The 19074-nt window shown below is 32.4% G+C and overlaps 2 protein-coding genes across 2 annotated transcripts in view; one reads left to right on the top strand and one right to left on the bottom strand.

Annotated features, from left to right (window-relative positions):
• The window catches only part of LOC115884569, a 158740-nt gene extending 146398 nt beyond the window's left edge, over positions 1 to 12342 (top strand). The window contains exons 4-5 of the mRNA XM_030903189.1: positions 9312 to 9510; positions 11521 to 12342. Coding sequence (XP_030759049.1) covers positions 9312 to 9478 — 167 coding nt within the window. The 3' untranslated portion in view covers positions 9479 to 9510; positions 11521 to 12342. The remainder of the gene's footprint in view (positions 1 to 9311; positions 9511 to 11520) is intronic.
• Positions 12343 to 16618: 4276 nt separating this feature from the next.
• On the bottom strand, positions 16619 to 17221 carry LOC115884577 (piggyBac transposable element-derived protein 2-like). The gene has a single exon (XM_030903199.1). It carries the CDS (start codon positions 17219 to 17221, stop codon positions 16619 to 16621), a length of 603 nt encoding a protein of 200 aa, XP_030759059.1.
• Between the last annotated feature and the right edge of the window lie 1853 nt (positions 17222 to 19074).

The raw sequence follows: 19074 nt of genomic DNA, 5'->3' as shown, positions 1-19074 counted from the left end.
ATTTATTTTATATTATTTTTATTGCATTTGGTTTTCCGTATTCAGTGTTTTACCCCACATCATTGTTAAGTTTGAAGGTATAAATATTGTAAGGATGAATAGATTAAATATTAAAAAAAACAGAGCCGGACTTAAATTAGTTTAAATAAATTGTGTTTAAATGTTCGAAACAAAAAAAAATATTAAGTTTGGAATATATTGTACTCAGAAGACCCAGTTCTTTCAAAAGATGAAATAAAAAATGCAGGTCCGTATTTAAAAAAATTAAGTTGACCTCTGTATCTCACAAATTATGAGCTAATTTGAAAATCTGAAAATAACGTTAGATAGCCCTAATAAAGTGGCTATGAGAATGTGTAATTAGTTTTTTGGTTTTCAAAAAAGTAACGACAGAAAAAAATAAAACTGATTTTCAAAAAAATCCGTTTTTTCCAAAAAACTCAGCAATCCTTGAAATTTTTAAAACTTTTTTACTGGCATCTTGGTGAACATCTCAAAGTGCAACTTTGCCCCAATTTAACCATGTTCGTATCTATTACGGTTACCGAGATAACAATGCTCGTACCTCGAATTTGTAGCACCCTGTATATATTAATAACATATTAATTCTAATTTTTCTATTTCTCCAGAGAAGACTAAACGTATAATTATCAAAGATAAAAGTTGTTGAAAATTCAATTTTATATCTAAACTGTAGAGGTGTTGAAAAAGTAACTATTCGTTACTCCAGTACGCGTTACTCATCGATACCCGAAGTAACGCGTAATAAATTTAAATCCATACGATTACTTTGATTACTATAACTACTTATAGTATTTATCATTTAGTTTATCGTATCGTACTTATACATATATGTAGGTACCTAATATGTATAGTATTGTATCGTCATTATTTTCACAGCTACTATTAATAATAAATTTATACTACTTAAAAAATATATAACTTGTTTATAATACCTGGTGCGTCTCAAAAGAGGCTCACCCCCTATAACTTTTTTTTGATAAGAAATCGAGATTTGGCATATTAATATATGACATAAATTATTTTTATATTATGATTAAATGACATATCCAATTGCTTCTGGTCACTTCCTGTTTCACCGGAAATGACAACAACTGATTTTTAAATGGCACCCTCGGTATATCTCTACTTTATTCGATAGAAAATGACACTCTGATTAGAATGATATATCATATGTCAAATTTTGACATTTTCGAATATGGTTTAATTGAAATTGCAACATGCGATTCATAACGACAATTTGACTCGAAATACCAAGTGTGTAAAGGTATCAAATTATTCGTAAAAAAATATTTTTCCAAATATTCCCAAGTAGTATTTGGACGTTATCTAACGTCGGGTATACGTCGCGTTCAATAAACCCGACGTCGGGTATCAACGTCGGTTCGACCGCCTGACGACCCTTATTTGTACCTAAATGGGGAATACAGATTCGGGTATCCTCGACGTCGGTATCTGACCTAATAGGGAATGTAATTCTACCAACTACCAACGTCATATTACGTTGGATTTTAGTCACTTAAAATTCGTCTCTAAGCACTAACGTTACGTTTGGTTTCATATTCGCTACCAAGAATACATAAAAACCTAACCAAACTACCTAATTACAAATGGATTCATAATCACTCCTCGAATATAACTATAAGTGCCTGTCTAATTTCATATTATAATAATTGTGAATCATTAATCCAGACATCAGTTTTGTCAACGGAAGTCACTTTTTTGATATATCTGATTAAAATACTCCGGAAAACAACGAGCGCCTTCAAAATTAGGTAGATTTATGAAATAAAAATATCTATAAAAAAGTAACTCGCAAAATATTTTTTTAATTTTCTTGCTGGTTTAATCATAAAACTGTACCCCCCAAACTCAACCTTATCAATATTATTCTACTAGAAATCGAAATGTGAATATAAATTTTAAAAACATAAAATGATTTTAAAATGGCTGACAATCGGATACGTGTTAAGAATGGCGGATTTCTGTGTCCGACTTAATATGAACTACCAATATACCAATTCCGACCGGGTCTCCAACATTAGTCAAACACGACCGAATAAAATTGCAAATAGCGAATAAAAATAATTAAAATAAAAAAGTGTATTTTACAATTCCCCCGGCCCCGCACCCCTTTGGCTAACCTATAATGTCAGCTATGTCGAGAGATGGCGTTACGAAAATGGAACCGATTTATTACAAGGAACTTGGGCTTCTTTTTCGTTAGTATATTCTGTGAGCCTAACCTCACATGTCGGAGGAGGATGGGGTCTGCTGGTTTCCTAAGCTAAAAAATGAAATTAAGATGCACCAGTGTAATGCAGCATCTCTTCCGGATAAAAAGCATTTACGGGTGGAGGCAAGACATCACTACTACTATTATTATTTTGCAAAAGCCGCGACCTCTTTCTGTAAAATGTAAATAAATGTCTAAATGCCTTTTTACTGTTTTTTAGGCATAATAAAAAAATTAAGTTTGTTTACAAAAACTTTTTATTAGGTTGTGTTCATGATGTTCATTAGGTTGCAAATACTACTTAATGAGTTGTATTTACGGACGTAAATAGAGATACGTAAATTAGGTTATAAATATGAACATAAAATACAACAAAATATAATTGGACGTTACTTTAGGGATTATCAGTGAGACGTATCCTATTCGGACAACAGGTAGACGTCGGGCTAGTTCAAGTATATGTACGTCGTGCAAGCCAACGTGGGAACGACGTTGGGAAATTAATAAAAATGGTACGTTGTTATTTTGTACATCGACAGATCGTTGGATTCACCGACTCGGATCCAACGACGTCGCTTTTAATAGGAAAGCGACGTCACAGGTCGTATCACCAGCACCCGACCTAAATTTGCACAAAGTCTGACGTCGCTTCAGGTCAGATTTAGTTCGAAGTCAGATAGATGCTACTTGGGTTCTAATGAGTCACTCTTGTCATATTTGAAAAAAATGAGATATGTATGATTAACACTTTTAGCCGGCCAGGAAAAGATACTAAAAACATGACGATCAAATCTATTTTTTCAAGGCTTCTTGATTAAAAATTACTGTTTTAACACATCCTTTATATCACTTTAGACTGGACTTTAAAAAACAATTTTGTTTTAAGCGAAAATGTCAAAAGTTGTCATATGATATGTCATTCTATTCAGAGTGTCATTTTCTATCGAATAACGTAAAAATATACCGGGGTGCTATTCAAAAATCAGAAGTTGTAGTCATTTCCAGTAAAACAGGAAGAGGCCGAAAAGAGTTGAATACGTCAATCAATCCTAATTTATGTCATATACTAACATACCAAATTTCGTTTTTTTATCTAAAAAAATAAAAAAGTTATAGAAGTGAGCCACTTTTGAGACGCACCCGGTATATGTATGGCCTTTAAAAGAAAATATATGTCTTATTTATTAATATCAATTTTATTTTTTTTTATTTTTATCTACAAAATAGTTCATTATTAGAACATAACTTTCGTGTCCAAATATATTATGAAATTTTAAAGACATTGATTGAGTACTTCGTACTTCTGTAGTATTTCACGAGGTACTTCAGTACAAGATATTTAAAATACGCAACCACAGATAGTTTCATCGGTTGTTCTATATGGTTGAATACATTTATTTTATTTTTGCAGCCTAGTATTTGTGTTTGGTTTGAAACTACAACTCAGTGTTGTAGTTTCACTTATCTTAGATATAGAATACTCTGTATTCTCTATTATCAACGAATAGGGTTTTATGTTATTCTTTTGTTTTATTAAGGACTTCCTACAACTAAAATTGTTTTACTGTTTGTTTATTGAGATTATTTTTAATACAACTCGAGACTTGCTTGGTTTTTTTTAATATGCAGTAATGATTAAATAATTAATAATCATCTGTCATTAAATGTGACAAATATAATAATATTTGCAATAAGCTAAAAATATTTAATTATCACTAAAAATAATTATATTTTAAAAACCACTCTTTAGAATATGACATTGATATTATAATTACCAAATAGTTCATAATTAGAAAATGACTATCGGATACAAATAAATTGAAATATTTAATGTACTGTTTAAGTAATTCCTACTTAAATAGTGTTTTCCTATACAAGTTTCAGGCTATAGTATTCACATTATACCACTAAATTATGGTATAGTAAAATAAACAAAGGCAAATATATTATTCGCCGTATATCAGTGTGATCGGTCAACTTCTTACAATTAATGTGTCCTGCTTTTTTATGGTTTCTTTGATGTAGAATCTGCGTTGAAAATCTGCATTAAACACGACAATCTTGAATAATATACCTCCAATACCTCCACGCATGTCGACAATTTAGTTTCTTTAAAGTAATACGCGCGCCATAATAGCTATAGAAAAAAAATCAGGTTTACTGAAATGGTTAATTTATTATAAACGGTATCTGTTTGCTGAAGTACCTCCAGTATCTGTTTGCTAAAATACTATAGTTTTTTTAGAGACTAGAAAATTTTAGCTTTTCTTGACTTACAAACTTTATTTCTGCTTGTATTATTTTTGGCCTCATTTTATTTTCATTCTTATTTAAACTTTCATATTTTATACAACTTTTGATTCTTTTACCATAAAGCAATTTATGCAGTTTAAATGTTTATTTAAGCCAAATTTACAAATCTTCAAATAAAAATTTATAATTAAGCTAAGAACACAAGTATACTCCTTATTCTATTATTTCAATTTCTTAATATTTCAGATTCCTTTTTAGTTAATTCGCTACATATTCACACTTCAAAAATCACATTAGTTTTAGTGTAAGAAAATCTTTCTATAGAGGGTCAGTCTTAAATAACTGCACATATTTTTAGGGTAGTATTTTCCGCGAAAAAAATTTGAAAATTTATATTTTTCAAAAATTTTGCTGCACTCTTTAAGACTCGCCCTTTATAGTTACCAAATATTGTATGATTAAAAATTCCACTAAATTTTTAAGTACGCGTATGTAGGTACAACATTTTGAGTGAACAGACAAAGAAAAAAATATTGTTTCTACAGGGTTGTTCACCACATACGACACGGAGTATTGTAGCTAAGCGATTAGATTTTTACAAATTGTAAGTTTTGGATTCGTTGAAAGACTATTAGAGCTACAATTTAAAAATATTTTTACAAGATACAGAGTGTCCCAAATAAATAAAAAATATCAAAGTTGTATTTTTTAAATGAAACACCCTGTATACTATTACATTTTTAGTTTCTATGATCAAAATAAAGGTAAATTGGATTAAGGTTTATCACCCTTAAACCTTACCGTTTTTGAAATATTTTCAATTTTATGAAATTTCAGTAAAAAATTTAAGGCTACATTTCTCCAAGGGTATCAAAGTTTTTAATACTAAATATTTACTGAAGTTTAATTATTGATCAGTTATTGTGTTGCAATAATAAAAATAATACTACCTCCTACAGAGTGTCTAAAAATTTATTTTAAATAATTTTTAGCTTTAAACGGCAATAACTGGTTTAATTTAAATAGAACACCCTGTATATTTTAGGAGAATCAGATGCACAATTTAATTGTCCATCAAATTGTATTATACCACTTTTACCTATTCCTTCAAGTTTTCGTAGAAAATGCATTTTTTTATCATTTAGACCTCATTTATCAATATACCTATGGAATATATATATTTAATCACAAAAACTAAAAATGTAATAATATACAGTGTGTTCCATTTAAAAAAATACAACTTTGATATGTTTTATTTATTTGGGTCACTCTGTATCTTGTAAAAATATTTTTAAATTGTAGCTCTAATAGTCCTTCAACGAACCCAAAACTTAAAATTTGCAAAAATCTAAGAGTTTAACTACAATACTCCGCGTCGTATGTGGTGAACAACCCTGTATATTTAGATCGGTTGTTAATATTTCTAAAAATACTTAATTTTTCTACAAATATTTGATTTCGTGGCACAAAACCTGGCGTTACCATCAGCATGTCCGAGAATTTCGAGATTTAGTTTAACTCTGCGCCGCGCTGCTGCGCGCTGGTAGTCGTTTACAGCGCAGCGGATAAGGAATACTGTACCGTAGTTCTGTTTTCCGTCGGCAGAGTGAGTGGTTGCTGGAGACAGTGTTGTCAGAACTACTGATGAATCCGTAAATTTACGGATTTTGGGCAACAGTACGTTAATAAAACAGATTTTCTATCATTAAACAATTTAATATAATATTATATGATTAAACAAAAAACGGAGTCAGAGTTGACTTGGAATTGAAGATCGCTGTTATTTCATATGTAAAATATTGTGGTAAAAGTCAATAATCGTCATTTCCAAGCCAAATAAACGACTTTTTTCGATCATACGACATATTCAGTACCTATGAAAGAATATTATTTTTGTTAATTACGAATAAAGTTTCAATACATAAACGCGGTTTTTTTATCCAAAGATATTTTCGTCAAACGTATTACAGATATTACACATTTTAATATGGCAACATTGTCGCTTTCAGATTCACGCCGTCTTCGATATGCCGTCGCCGCGCCGGCGCCGCCCGAATTAGAGAAAATAAGAGTTTTATGCGCTGACCGCAGAACGATTGGTGTCTCCACCGTACAGCACTTGAGACATAAGGGGAAATTAAATCAACCTTGTCACGAATTCGCCCATTTGGTTGCATATTTTCCAAATTCTTTCAATCAAAGGTTTTGGTATCTACTTGATATCCTTGTGATATTATTATCATGATGTAATAAAATACAGTGGATGGATGATCTAACCTTTTCTTTGAACATGCTGAATAATAAAAGAAAAATGTGTAAAAACTTGTTAGATTAGTAAGCCGAAGAAAATAATTTTTGACAAAAAGATAATCTAGAATTAGAACTTTAGTCCCAGGAACAAATCATTTTGTCTTAGTTACAGTAATACTCGGAACACGTGTGTTTAAGTTCCAAGTTATTCTATTAATACTTGCTAATATTCAACGACAAGTTTGTTAAGCGATTATCACCGAGGAACCACTCTAGGATTAATCTAAAACTTTAGCAGGAGCGCACGTTTTAACTCGCCGACCTGTCACAACTCCTTCCCCAAAAGGCAAACTTCGCAATAGAGTTCTCTAAATATCGAAACTCGATTCTCTTTTCAAAGTTGCCTCGCACCGCAGTTTTGATTGAAAGCAAATTTAATTGTGTGTTTTAAAGTTTAGGAACATATATGTTCCTGCAGTATAATCCGAGTTTATTATCCGTATATACAGGGTTGTTCACCACATACGACACGGAGTATTGTAGCTAAATGATTAGATTTTTACAAATTTTAAGTTTTGGGTTCGTTGAAGGACTATTAGAGCTACAATTGAGAAATAATTTTACAAGATACAGAGTGTCCCAAATAAGTAAAAAATATTAAAGTTGTATTTTTTTAAATGGAACACCCTGTATATTATTCTATTTTTAGATTCTACGATTGAAATAATGGTAAATTTTATTCAGGTTTATCACACTTATATTGGGGTGGTCAAAATGTATTGCGGAAACTTTGGCAGCATATTTTGCTGATAAAAATAAGTAAAAAGTTTGTATAAATATATATCCTAAAATGGCTTAGTTTCGGAGATACAAGATGTAGAAGTTTCATTTTTATTTCAATTTTTTCCAAATAATTTCTGAAGTAACGCCAATATTTGTATGACTACCTTGTACAGAGTGTCTAAAATTTTATTTCAAATAATTACTAGCTAATCATATTAATTGGTCCTCTTTAACAAATATTTAAACAGTTTTTTTTTATTTTTTAATAAAAAAACAAACTATATCGACAATATTAGTATCTGTACTCTTTAAAAATTTGGTAGATTTTTAAAAATAATCTAAAATGTCAGTATTCCATGGGTATATTGATAAATGAATTTAAAATTACAAGAAAATGCATTTTCTACGGAAACTTGAAGCTATAGGTAAAAAATGGTATAACACAATTTGATAGACAATTAAATTGTGCATCTGATTCTCATAAAATATACAGGGTGTTCCATTTAAATTAAACAAGTTATTGCCGTTTAAAGCTAGTCAGTATCTAAAATAAAATTTTAGACACTCTGTATAAGGTAGTATAATTTTTATTATTGCAACACAACAACTGATCAATAAATAAACTTCAGTAAATATTTAGTATTAAAAACTTCGATAGCCTTGGAGAAATGAAGCCTTAACATTTTGACTGCAATTTCACAAAGTTGAAAATATTTCAAAAACGGTAAGGTTTAAGTGTAATAAACCTTTATCAAATTTACCTTTATTTTAATCATAGAAACTAAAAAGGTAATAATATACAGGGTGTTCCATTTAAAAAAATACAACTTTGATATTTTTTATTTATTTGGGACACTCTGTATCTTGTAAAAATATTTTTAAATTGTAGCTCTAATAGTCCTTCAACGAACTCAAAACTTACAATTTGTAAAAATCTAATCGTTTAGCTACAATACTCCGTGTCGTATGTGGTGAACAACCCTGTATATAGGCCGCTAATATAGGCGCCACCCTGTATATAATTTCTAGTATGCATTTTGTACACAATAAAAGAATTAGTAAAATTTGCTGTATTGAAATGATTAATTTGATTACGTATCTTGATTAATAACAGTTATTTTTGATCATAGGGTACTTTTGGTATAAAAAATGTTTTATGAAACTCTAAACTGGGCCAATTCATTGAGTAAAGAATACAAGGACAAGTAACGCCCATATACTGCCTGCAGCAGAATTTGTGATGTTAAACGCCATTTTTTTGGCTATAACGAATGTCATCAGCGAATGAGTCATCATTAATAATTTGTGTGTAGTGAACTTTGTATACATTTTATTACAAATGTTGATTAGTTGTTCAGCTTTCAAGTGTAAAAGCCCCAGCGATAAGAAAGATCCAGGAGTTACGTTTCGGTAAATAAACAATTCACTCCACCTTTTTTTTATTGAATTCTATAATTATTTTTCTGATATTATATGTACTTGATATGTGCTATACGTCGATACTAGTTTTGTACTTTTTGCTAACATTTTAAAACGTTTTTTTCGTAATTAATTAGTATGACACCGCCGCATACACCATAGGCGTAGTCAAAACATTCATCAAAAATATAATATCACTTCAAGCAGCTATGTTAAGAAAAATATGTGCCAGGGCACTGTTTGGAGGTATAGTGACAATTTGGTCTCGGGTGTTATTAATCCTTGTATTCTTTAGTCATTGACTAAAAAGGACCTATTGCTGGCAGTTTTATCATTTCTCGTTTTACAGGACGATCTAGGGCAATCAGTTTAAGGTCAGAAAGGGCTATGAGTAGGGGATTCCCCTCCTTAGAGCTGGACACGGTGATCGAAGCATCTGAACCGGAAGTGGAACAAACGGTTGTTGAAATGATGACACCGGACAAAGAGAACGAAAACGAAGATGAAAACAGATAGCATATAATAAAAAGGGATGCCTGTTCCGAAAGGTATGTAGCAATAAAGGTTATTTTAGAGTAAAAAATAAACTGGTAAGGTAACTTTTTTATTCATTTTGTATGAGATTGATACTTGATGCAATCAAATTAGTTTAAGTATACAGGGTGGTCTTTTTTTTAATATAACTTAATTATAATTCAACTGTAAAAAAGGTTTATCTAACTTGATACCTTTATTAATTTTTGATAATTAAAAATGACTGACATAATGGACTATGGACTTCTTTTTTCAGTTGGTCAAAAAAGTACATACAGGATAAGAAAAAAAATAAAAACCGATTTTTTTATTTTCGGCATTTTTTTTAAATATAACATAACCTAAAAACGGGGTCAGATTGCATTTAAAATTCTTAAATTATCGTCTTCTAACATGCTTCTAACCGTACCAGGTGAGAAAAGTGGAAAAAGTTAATAAATAAAAAATTCGATTTTTTTCCAAGGGGTACCTATATCCAAAAAATTGGCAATCGAAATTTTTCAAATTAAATATCTCGGAAACTGTGCATTTTCGAAACACACAGTTTAAATGAATATAGAGCTCCACTAGCTCTATCCGTAGAGGCTTCACTGGTCGTTTAGCAACTTACCGTTTCCGAGAGGTGTAAATAGAAATAAGTTGTTTCTTTTTTTTATTTACACCTTTATTTTTTTTCTGCTGGTATAATTTAATATAGCGACCAAACGCCAATATTTTCGAAGTGACTTCCACACTTAATTTCAACGTTACACCTCAAAAATTATTTAGAATCATAAAAAAAACCTAAAAAAACTTACGGGATTTATTATCTCTACCGGACTATACAGGGTGGTCAAAATGTATTGCGGAAACTTTGGCAGCATATTTTGCTGATAAAAATAAGTAAAAAGTTTGTATAAATATATATCCTAAAATGGCTTAGTTTCGGAGATACAAGATGTAGAAGTTTCATTTTTATTTCAATTTTTTCCAAATAATTTCTGAAGTAACGCCAATATTTGTATGAAAATTGGTGTCTGGGAGTTTTTTGACATGAGAAATTTGATTTTGATGTCAATATGACTCCTACTTGTAGAGGGCGCCACCTACATATTTTTTAACTGGTTTTTTTGTCCGTACCTGGATAAAAATATAAATATACGACGTTTTTTACGTAAAAAGATCTCTTGTTATCTTATTTATATCTCGTCTTATCTTATTTTTTGTCGATAATGACACGTATTGACTATTTCCATTCTAAATATCTTGAGAACTATTGCTCGTAATGGTTTTTACCAAGAGATATTTTTTATGTGAGAAATCGCGGTATGATCAAATGTATATATTTTTTCACTCGGTAGTTTTATACAGGTACGGACGAAAAGTTATTGCTCTTCAAAACCGTTAAAACCCATGTATATGTGGCGCCCCCTACAAATAGGACTCATATTAACATCAAAATAAAATTTCTCATGTCAAAAAACTCTCAGACACCAATTTTCATCCAAATATTAACGTTACTTCAGAAATTATTTAGAAAAAATCGAAATAAAATGAAACTTCTACACCCTGTATCTCCGAAACTAAACATTTTAGCAAACAAAAAAATTTAAAAAAATAGCAAACTAAGCATACATTTATAAGAAGTTTTTTACTAATTTTTATCTGCGAAATATGCTGGCCGAAGTTTCCGGAATACAGTTCGGACCACCCTGTATACCTGCGAATCTTGTAATACGATTCGTGTAGAATGAAGAAAGATAATAGCTATCTTACTTGTACCTTATGTTGCCGTTCTGGTCCTTTATGCTATCTATTTAGAATTATTTCACGATTTTGTTTGTATATCTAGAAAATTATATAAACTAAAATGCTAAAATTTTAAGTTATTAACCACAGCTAATTTAACTATTATATCTTCATTAAATTATACAATACAACTGGGTTGAAGAGATAACTTGGGACAAGCTCTTTATAGTTTATTTTGATCCACTCTTTTTTTTGTATGTCAATTTTTTTTAATTTATTTGGTCCATTTCTTTCAGATCGCCGTTATGGAGCACCCTAACTCACGTTCATTCCTTTAGTGTAGACGTGGAAAGCTGACAAGACTCGACCGATCAGAGCGATTCTGATCCCGTCATACCTCAGATCATTCCTCTGCCTTTTATTAAAGGTTACTAGCATCAACCCTCTGCTGTAAATCGAAATAACTCTACAGATAATGTTGATTTATAACAAACATTTTGTTAAACGGCCTCTACACTACCCGCGAAGTAAGCCAAAGTAGGTCAAAGGTGAATAGTGAAGAGAGTTATTTCGTGTTTCCTCGTCTAAAAGCCGATTCTGATGACTCGTGTACTTGGCAAGTACGCGCATATTTTCGTACTTGGCAAGTATACTATCTTGGTAAATAACATTTTTAAAGTTTGGCGCTCATGCGACGCCACGAGTGACAAATAATTGCACAAGTAAACCGCTCTCACAACATGGCAAGTATATGCCAATAACAAATGTTTCTACAAGTACACGAGTCATGAGAGTCCGCCTTAATGAAAATAAGCCGAGACAAGACAAAGTTCAGGCGGATTCTGACGACTCGTGTACTTGACAAGTACGCCAGTGTTTGCGTACTTGGCAAGTTTGGCGCCCACGCGACGCAGCGATTGACGAATAATTGCACAAGCCTATATGCCAATAACAAATATTTGTACAAGTACACGAGTCGTGAGAGTCCTCCTTTAGACGAGGAAACACGCAATACCCTCCTTCACTATTCAACCTTGAGCTACTTCGGCTTACTTCGCGACTAGAGTAGAGGCCGTTTTGTAATTTACGCTTTTAAGAGTCTAATATACAGGGTGCTACAAATTCGAGGTACGAGCATTGGTATCTCGGTAACTGTAATAGATACGAACATGGTTAAGTTGGGGCAAAGTTGCGCTTTGAGATGTTCACTAAGATGCCAGTAAAAAAGTTTTAAAAACCTCAAGAATTGCTGAGTTTTTTAGAAAAAACGGATTTTTTTGAAAATGAATTTTATTTTTTCCTGTCGTTACTTTTAAGAAAATCAAAAAACTAATTGCACATTCTCATAGCCACTTTATTAGGACTATCAGGTAGTATTTTTAGATTTTCAAATTGGCTAATAATTTGTGAGATACAAAGGCCAACTTAATTTTTTTAAATACGGACCTGCATTGTTTATTTCCGGTTTCGAAAGAACTCGATCTCCTGAGTACAATGATATTCTACACTTTATACTTTTTTGCGGTTTTGGGTATCTTAACAACAAAAAAGCTATTTAATTATTATTTAAAATAATTTCAATTCCTACTCTTTTTTAATTATTTACTCTGATTATATTTATCGCAAAAATATTGATCAGCGCTAATTAACATTGATTAAGGAAAATCGAGCCAACTGGAAGATTCAAATAAATCATATCCAGGTCAGCAATTTAAAGATATTATTTTTAACTTTTTTTTATTATGAATTTGAAATCTCACAGCGCTTTCAGGCGGAGCGGAGCGTCCGCGACTTCGAGCAATTACCATGAGTTTATATGAACAATTTCACATGGGCGCGTATGCTCCGTCCGACGGAGTTCGTCCGACGGTTATCTTGAAAAAACACGACGGACGGTCTCCATCGAAAGCGCTGTCAGCACAGATTATACAGATTATAATCTTTGTTTCTTCTTTATTGTTTTTCGTGGTTCCAATTTTCGGAATCGGGCACTAGTTAGGTGACTAGTTTGAGCACATAGCACGCCCACTTGTGGCCTCTAAAATTGTGCACAGCGCCTGACCGGCACAGGTATTAGAGAGATATCGGAAAACCGAATAGCGTCATCCAGTATTTACGCGTACCTTATCATGGTTACGATATGCGCGAGTCAATTTTTAACGCAACACCCGCTAATAACGTTACCGCCTGACGTAATTTGCGGATCAATTACACCAAGCGCTCTTTCTAAATAACCTCTGATAACGTTTAAAAATTGCTTAAATGGGCATGTGCGGATATTTGACAACCGGAGCCGGCCGGCGAGATCTTTTATTTTAAGTTATGTTTGAATTGTTTTGAATTATTGCTTTAGTTTTATTAGGTAATTTGATATTTAAGTAGCTGGGATTAGTTTTAATTAAATAAATATGACCCAAAATATGGATTCCACCTCTTCCAATACTAAAAAACCTACAAAGAGTCTTAGGTTTACAGCAGATGACGACTTAGCCCTTCTAAGAGAATTTGTTGCTTGTTGCCCTAAACCCACTGGCAGACGTTGAACAATAAAGTACTGGAAATAAGCACTTTAGCCCTTTAGTTTTAAAATACCTAGGAAACAAAACAATTTCAAAGTTTTAAATTCAAACTTAGGTTAAGTTTAAATAGCGGACGCGACGCGATCAGAATTCTTTCCGATCCGATAACTATAAATGAAGAGAGTTAATACCACCTCACGTAAAGGAAATAACACCTGGCCTTATTAACGTCCATGCACGCTATTCGGTTTAGCGATATCTCTCTATTACGCTGTTTATTGTTATTTTACGCGAGTTTATTTTTGCGCACAGGAAATTTGACTCGTTTGCACATCGTCATAAAAAACAATTTTCGTACCACGAATTAGGGACAAGATTTTTATCTGTATACTTATAGGATACCTAATCTGTGCTGTCAGTGTGCGATCTAATAATATGCGTAATATTCATCGTAGTTATTATAAATAAATCAACTTCTACAAACTAGTTTCTAATGCTCTACATGTTCGAAAGAGTTACCACCCTCCCTATTGCACAGATTTATTTTTCGTTCAATTTTATTTATAGCTCTTTGAACTTTCTTCTTATACTTCCGAAAGCATTTTGTACTCTTTATTGTAAATATTGAGATGTATTGATTTCACTTTTACAAATGACGTCAAGTAATGTATTCATTTGTATATTATTTTATTGCATTTGATTTTCAATATTCAATGTTTTACCTCACGCCATTGTTAAGTTTGAAAGCTTATCAATATTGTAACGATGATTAGATTAAATATTTAAAAAAAAAACAGAGCCGGACTTGAAATTAGTTTAAATAAATTGTGTTCAAATTGACCGAAACAAAAAAAAAAATTAAGTGTGGCATATCATTGTACTCAGGAGACCGAGTTCTTTCAAAATCTGAAATAAAAAATGCAGGTCCGTATTTAAAAAAATTAAGTTGGCCTCTGTATCTCACAAATTATCAGCTAATTTGAAAATCTAAAAATACTATCAGATAGCCCTTATAAAGTGGCTTTGAGAGTGTGCAATTAGTTTTTTGATTTTCGTAAAAGTAACGACAGGAAAAAATAAAATTGATTTTCAAAAAAATCTAAACCAAACTCAGCAACCCTTGAAATTTTTAAAACTTTTTTGATGGTATCTTGCTGAACACCCCAAAGCGCAACTTTTCCCCAATTTAACCATGTTCGTATCTATTACGGTTACCGAGATACCAATGCTCGTACCTCGAATTTGTAGCACCATGTATACCTTGGCCTCCGGGAATGGGATACACAGAAAAAACTTAACACAGTTAGTGTGATGTTACCGAATGCAACTAACAATACGCAGGTCTACCGGATGCGTTTCAGAAGTGGCTCACCCCTATATCTTTTTATTTTTTCTGATAAAAAAAACGAAATTTGGTATGTTAGTATATAACATGAATTAGGATTGATTGGCATTCAATTGTTTTTGTTCACTTCCTGTTTTACCGGAAATGACTACAACTTTTGAATTTTAAATTACTCTCTCAGTATTTTTTTACTTTTATTGGTAGATAATGACACTCCGAATAAAATGACATACCATGTATCAACTTTTGACATTCTCGCTTAAAAACTAGTATTTTAAATTTCCATCTAGAGCCATGTGTGCTAAAAACGCCAATTTTTAATCAATGAGCAATCATTAACCCAGTAATGCCTGAGCAATTTTTTTTCTGCAAAATTCACCATTTCGTGAAAAACGAATCTTTAGGATGTCTAAAATGACCTACGATTGTTGAAAAAAGAAAATTTTTATTGTAAGACTCTGAGTTTTTACATATGATATATCATATCATAGGCATATACATATCTAAATATTAAAGTTAACTAGAAAGCAACTGATAAATGAAAGTTAATAACTGCGACTCAGATTAATTTATTTCTACTTATTTGGAGTATGGTAGGTTTGGAAACAGTCCTTCAGGTGGAGTCCCACGTTGCATTCAGAGCAGAAAAACTTCGCACATCTTTTACAATACGCGCACTGCTTTTGTGTAACATTAGAAGCAACAAGGTGGTCCATTTTATCAAATCTTATTTCTGTGTGTACATTCCGGCTGCATTGTGGTTTTGGTCAAACAAGGTGCTTAGGTGACATCAAAATTGATAAAACTACTCTTCGGGTAAACTCTAAAATAAACCAGTTTTCGGGTAGGCATGGCGGTAGAGAATCCACATATTTACCAAGGCTCCATTGATACAGAATCTGACAAATGGCCAATACCATTTCTTTGATCGTATTCTGATACGATAAAGACCCCTTAGTTTGTCGAATAAGTCAACTCCACCCATTCCTTGGTTATACAAATTGACAAGACTGGGTTGTCCACTTGGACAAAGGTTCTTTCCTTTTTTGACCAACGTCTACACTGGCTTTTCGAGAAGCAAATCTGGTCACTGTCTACGTTGGTTCCGATAGTAACCTGACTGTTATCATGCCATCTTATCAAACACGTGGATTTATCAGCTTCTTGCAGGACATGGTTACTTCCACGTGGCTCTTTTTTCAGATCTTTCAATGGAGCCTTATCTACTCGATCGGCCCTCATTGTGGCAATACAAAATATTTCCTCTGCTTTCAGAGTTTCCAAAAGTGACAGTGAGTTGAAGAAGTTATCTATGAAGAGTGTGCTGCCGGGAGGTAAATACGATTCCAAGGATTTGCCTTCCTTTTTGTCACCAACACTACAGTATGGATCAAATTTGAGCAAATAACCTTCTGATGTAGAGAGGCGCCAAAATTTGAATCCATACCTATTTGGCTTCCCTCGTATGAACTGCTTCATATGGTGGCGACCATAATAGGGCTCCATCGCTTCATCTAAGGAAAATTTTTCTCAGAGAGATGCTGCTAGCAATTGAGAGACTTCATTTACTCTGTCAATGAGGGGTTGGATCTTGTAAACCTTGTTATTAGGGTCAATCTTGGTGTTGTCGTTGACGTGTAGGTAACGGTGTATCAACTCAAAACGATCTCTAGATATACTATTGCTCACTAAATGATTGTATGTATCAGACTTTGTTTCCCGGTACATTCTTCTGGCAGGTAACTTATTGTACCCAGATAAAATCAAGATTCCAAGGTAAATGTACATTTCTCTAGTGGATACAGAGAAGTTATGGTTACCTTTAAAAATGACGTATTTCATAGTTTCATCACAAATAAATTGTACGAATTCTTCTGGAAAAAACAGTTTGAATAAATCTATTGGTGCTATACCATCGTTTTTGATTTTATTTGCAACACCTGGTAAAGGAGATTTGGAAATTTTCAATTTTTCTGGAATGGGATTCAGCAATTTTGTTTGCCACTTTCTAACTTTCTTTCCTTTTATAGACCTGTTTTGATCGTTCGTGCTGCTAGGTGTTTCGTCTGTAGCTTCTTTTCGGATCTTTTTAGCCAAAATTGAAAGAGGTATCATCTTCATCAGTTTCTTCATCACTGACAGCCGTATTTTGGGAGCCTGGATTTATTTCAGTTTTCTAACGGGATTTTTCTTTCACGGCAAAAACTTCAACTGGTTGTTTCAAAATCCCCTTTCCTAAATCATGTAGTTGAAATGGTTCCTCTTCATCGCTTTGGGCATCGTCTTTGTCGCTATCTTGGCCATCATCTGGAGGTAATAATACGAAATCAAGTCGATCACATTCCTGCAGAGTTTCATAATTCTCATCATCATCACTGATAACATCAAGAAAATTGATAAGCTCCTTGGCGTCTTGTGGGTTCTCACTTCTTCCTGAAAACAAAATTTATACATTACTTCCTATGATGTGATATTTCATATGTTGAAAAGATACTTCAATAAATGTAAAACTAACGAAAAAACTGGTTTTAATTAGTTTTGTTGGAATAAAATAAAGTACTGGCTATTAAGTTTTCGTAACAATTTGAGAAAAAAGTACTTATTATAGAAAAAAATAAAATATAACCTCACCTTGCGGCATGTCTGCATAAAAAAAAGTTTCCCGAGATATCAACTGCAGCTCTACGTACCCTTTCGAATATTTGGAAAATTCACTGACACTAGCACTTAGATATACTCACAATCGACGTATAAGACAAACTAAATCATTAATTTTCACAAACGGTTGGACGTGTCACGACTCGCAGAGATTTGATGTTTTGGGTATGAAATATCATATCATAGGCATTACTGGGTTAAGCAAAAGATGCCCAAATCGTATTTTTAATCATATCTCAATTTGTTTCAAATGGAATAAGGGTGGTTCATTAGCATATTTGGAAAAAGCATTTTTTACCAATAATTTGTACCACGATATTTCGAGTCAAATTATCGTTACATTTATGGCCATGGCACTCTAAATTAAAATTTAAAATGCTCTTTTTTTTTATTTAAAATGTCAAAAGTTGACATATGCTATGTCATTCTATTCAGACTGTCATTTTCTATCAAATGAAGTAAAATAATAACAAGGGTGTCATTTAAAAATCAAAAGTTCATTCCTGGTGAAACAGAAAGTGACCAAAAAGGTTGTAATATGACCAAACCAAATCTCTAGTAACATACCAAATATCATTTTTTATCTAAAAAAATTATAAGGGTGAGCCAATAACTTTTGAGACGCACGCGGTATAACTAAATCAATTTAGAAATATACAATAGAACCTTTATTCTATTTAAAGACAAATATAGCTTCGCGGAGCCCACCCTGAAAGTATTCTGGACGCTGAGGCAGGATTTGCACTGAGAAAATGGTTTATATCGTCGATTTTGTTGCCTTATAAGTACTTGTGAACAGAGCCTTAGCATTCAGAATACGTTCGAAGTAGGCTCCGCAAATATAACTATATTTTCGTCTAAAATTCGCATCAAGGTATCTGTCTTTGTTTCCCACACTTTTCAACATTTCCATGCCAAAAATATAACTCTAGATTCATTCTACATATCTAAACTTCTCACAAAATTGACAAATCGCAAATTACTAATGCTCATTATCTGGAAAGATCAATTCTCAACTTTATGCCAACTATATGCTTAAGATTGAAATCAACCGATCGAGTAATGAGGAAAAATCACTACACGAGTCAACACCTCCGTCACAAGCCTCCGTGCTTGTTCACGAGTATACACGAGTCGCTACGACTTACGGAAAGTTGGTTGCATACCATATGATAATCTATTACGAAGGACAATCTGCAGAGATAGTGATGCTGAAAGACCCTGTATAATAATATGTGTTTTATAGTTAGTTATCTAAAAATAAAGCTTATTATTTTTAATACTTAATGTGGAATTGTGTTAGATTTTAGAGAATTTAAATAAAAAAT

The sequence above is a fragment of the Sitophilus oryzae genome, unplaced genomic scaffold (genome assembly GCF_002938485.1).
Source record: "Sitophilus oryzae breed Bouriz unplaced genomic scaffold, Soryzae_2.0 scaffold_302_pilon_pilon, whole genome shotgun sequence".
Lineage (NCBI taxonomy): Eukaryota > Metazoa > Arthropoda > Insecta > Coleoptera > Curculionidae > Sitophilus > Sitophilus oryzae.
This window is presented reverse-complemented; position numbering and strand designations above follow the sequence as displayed.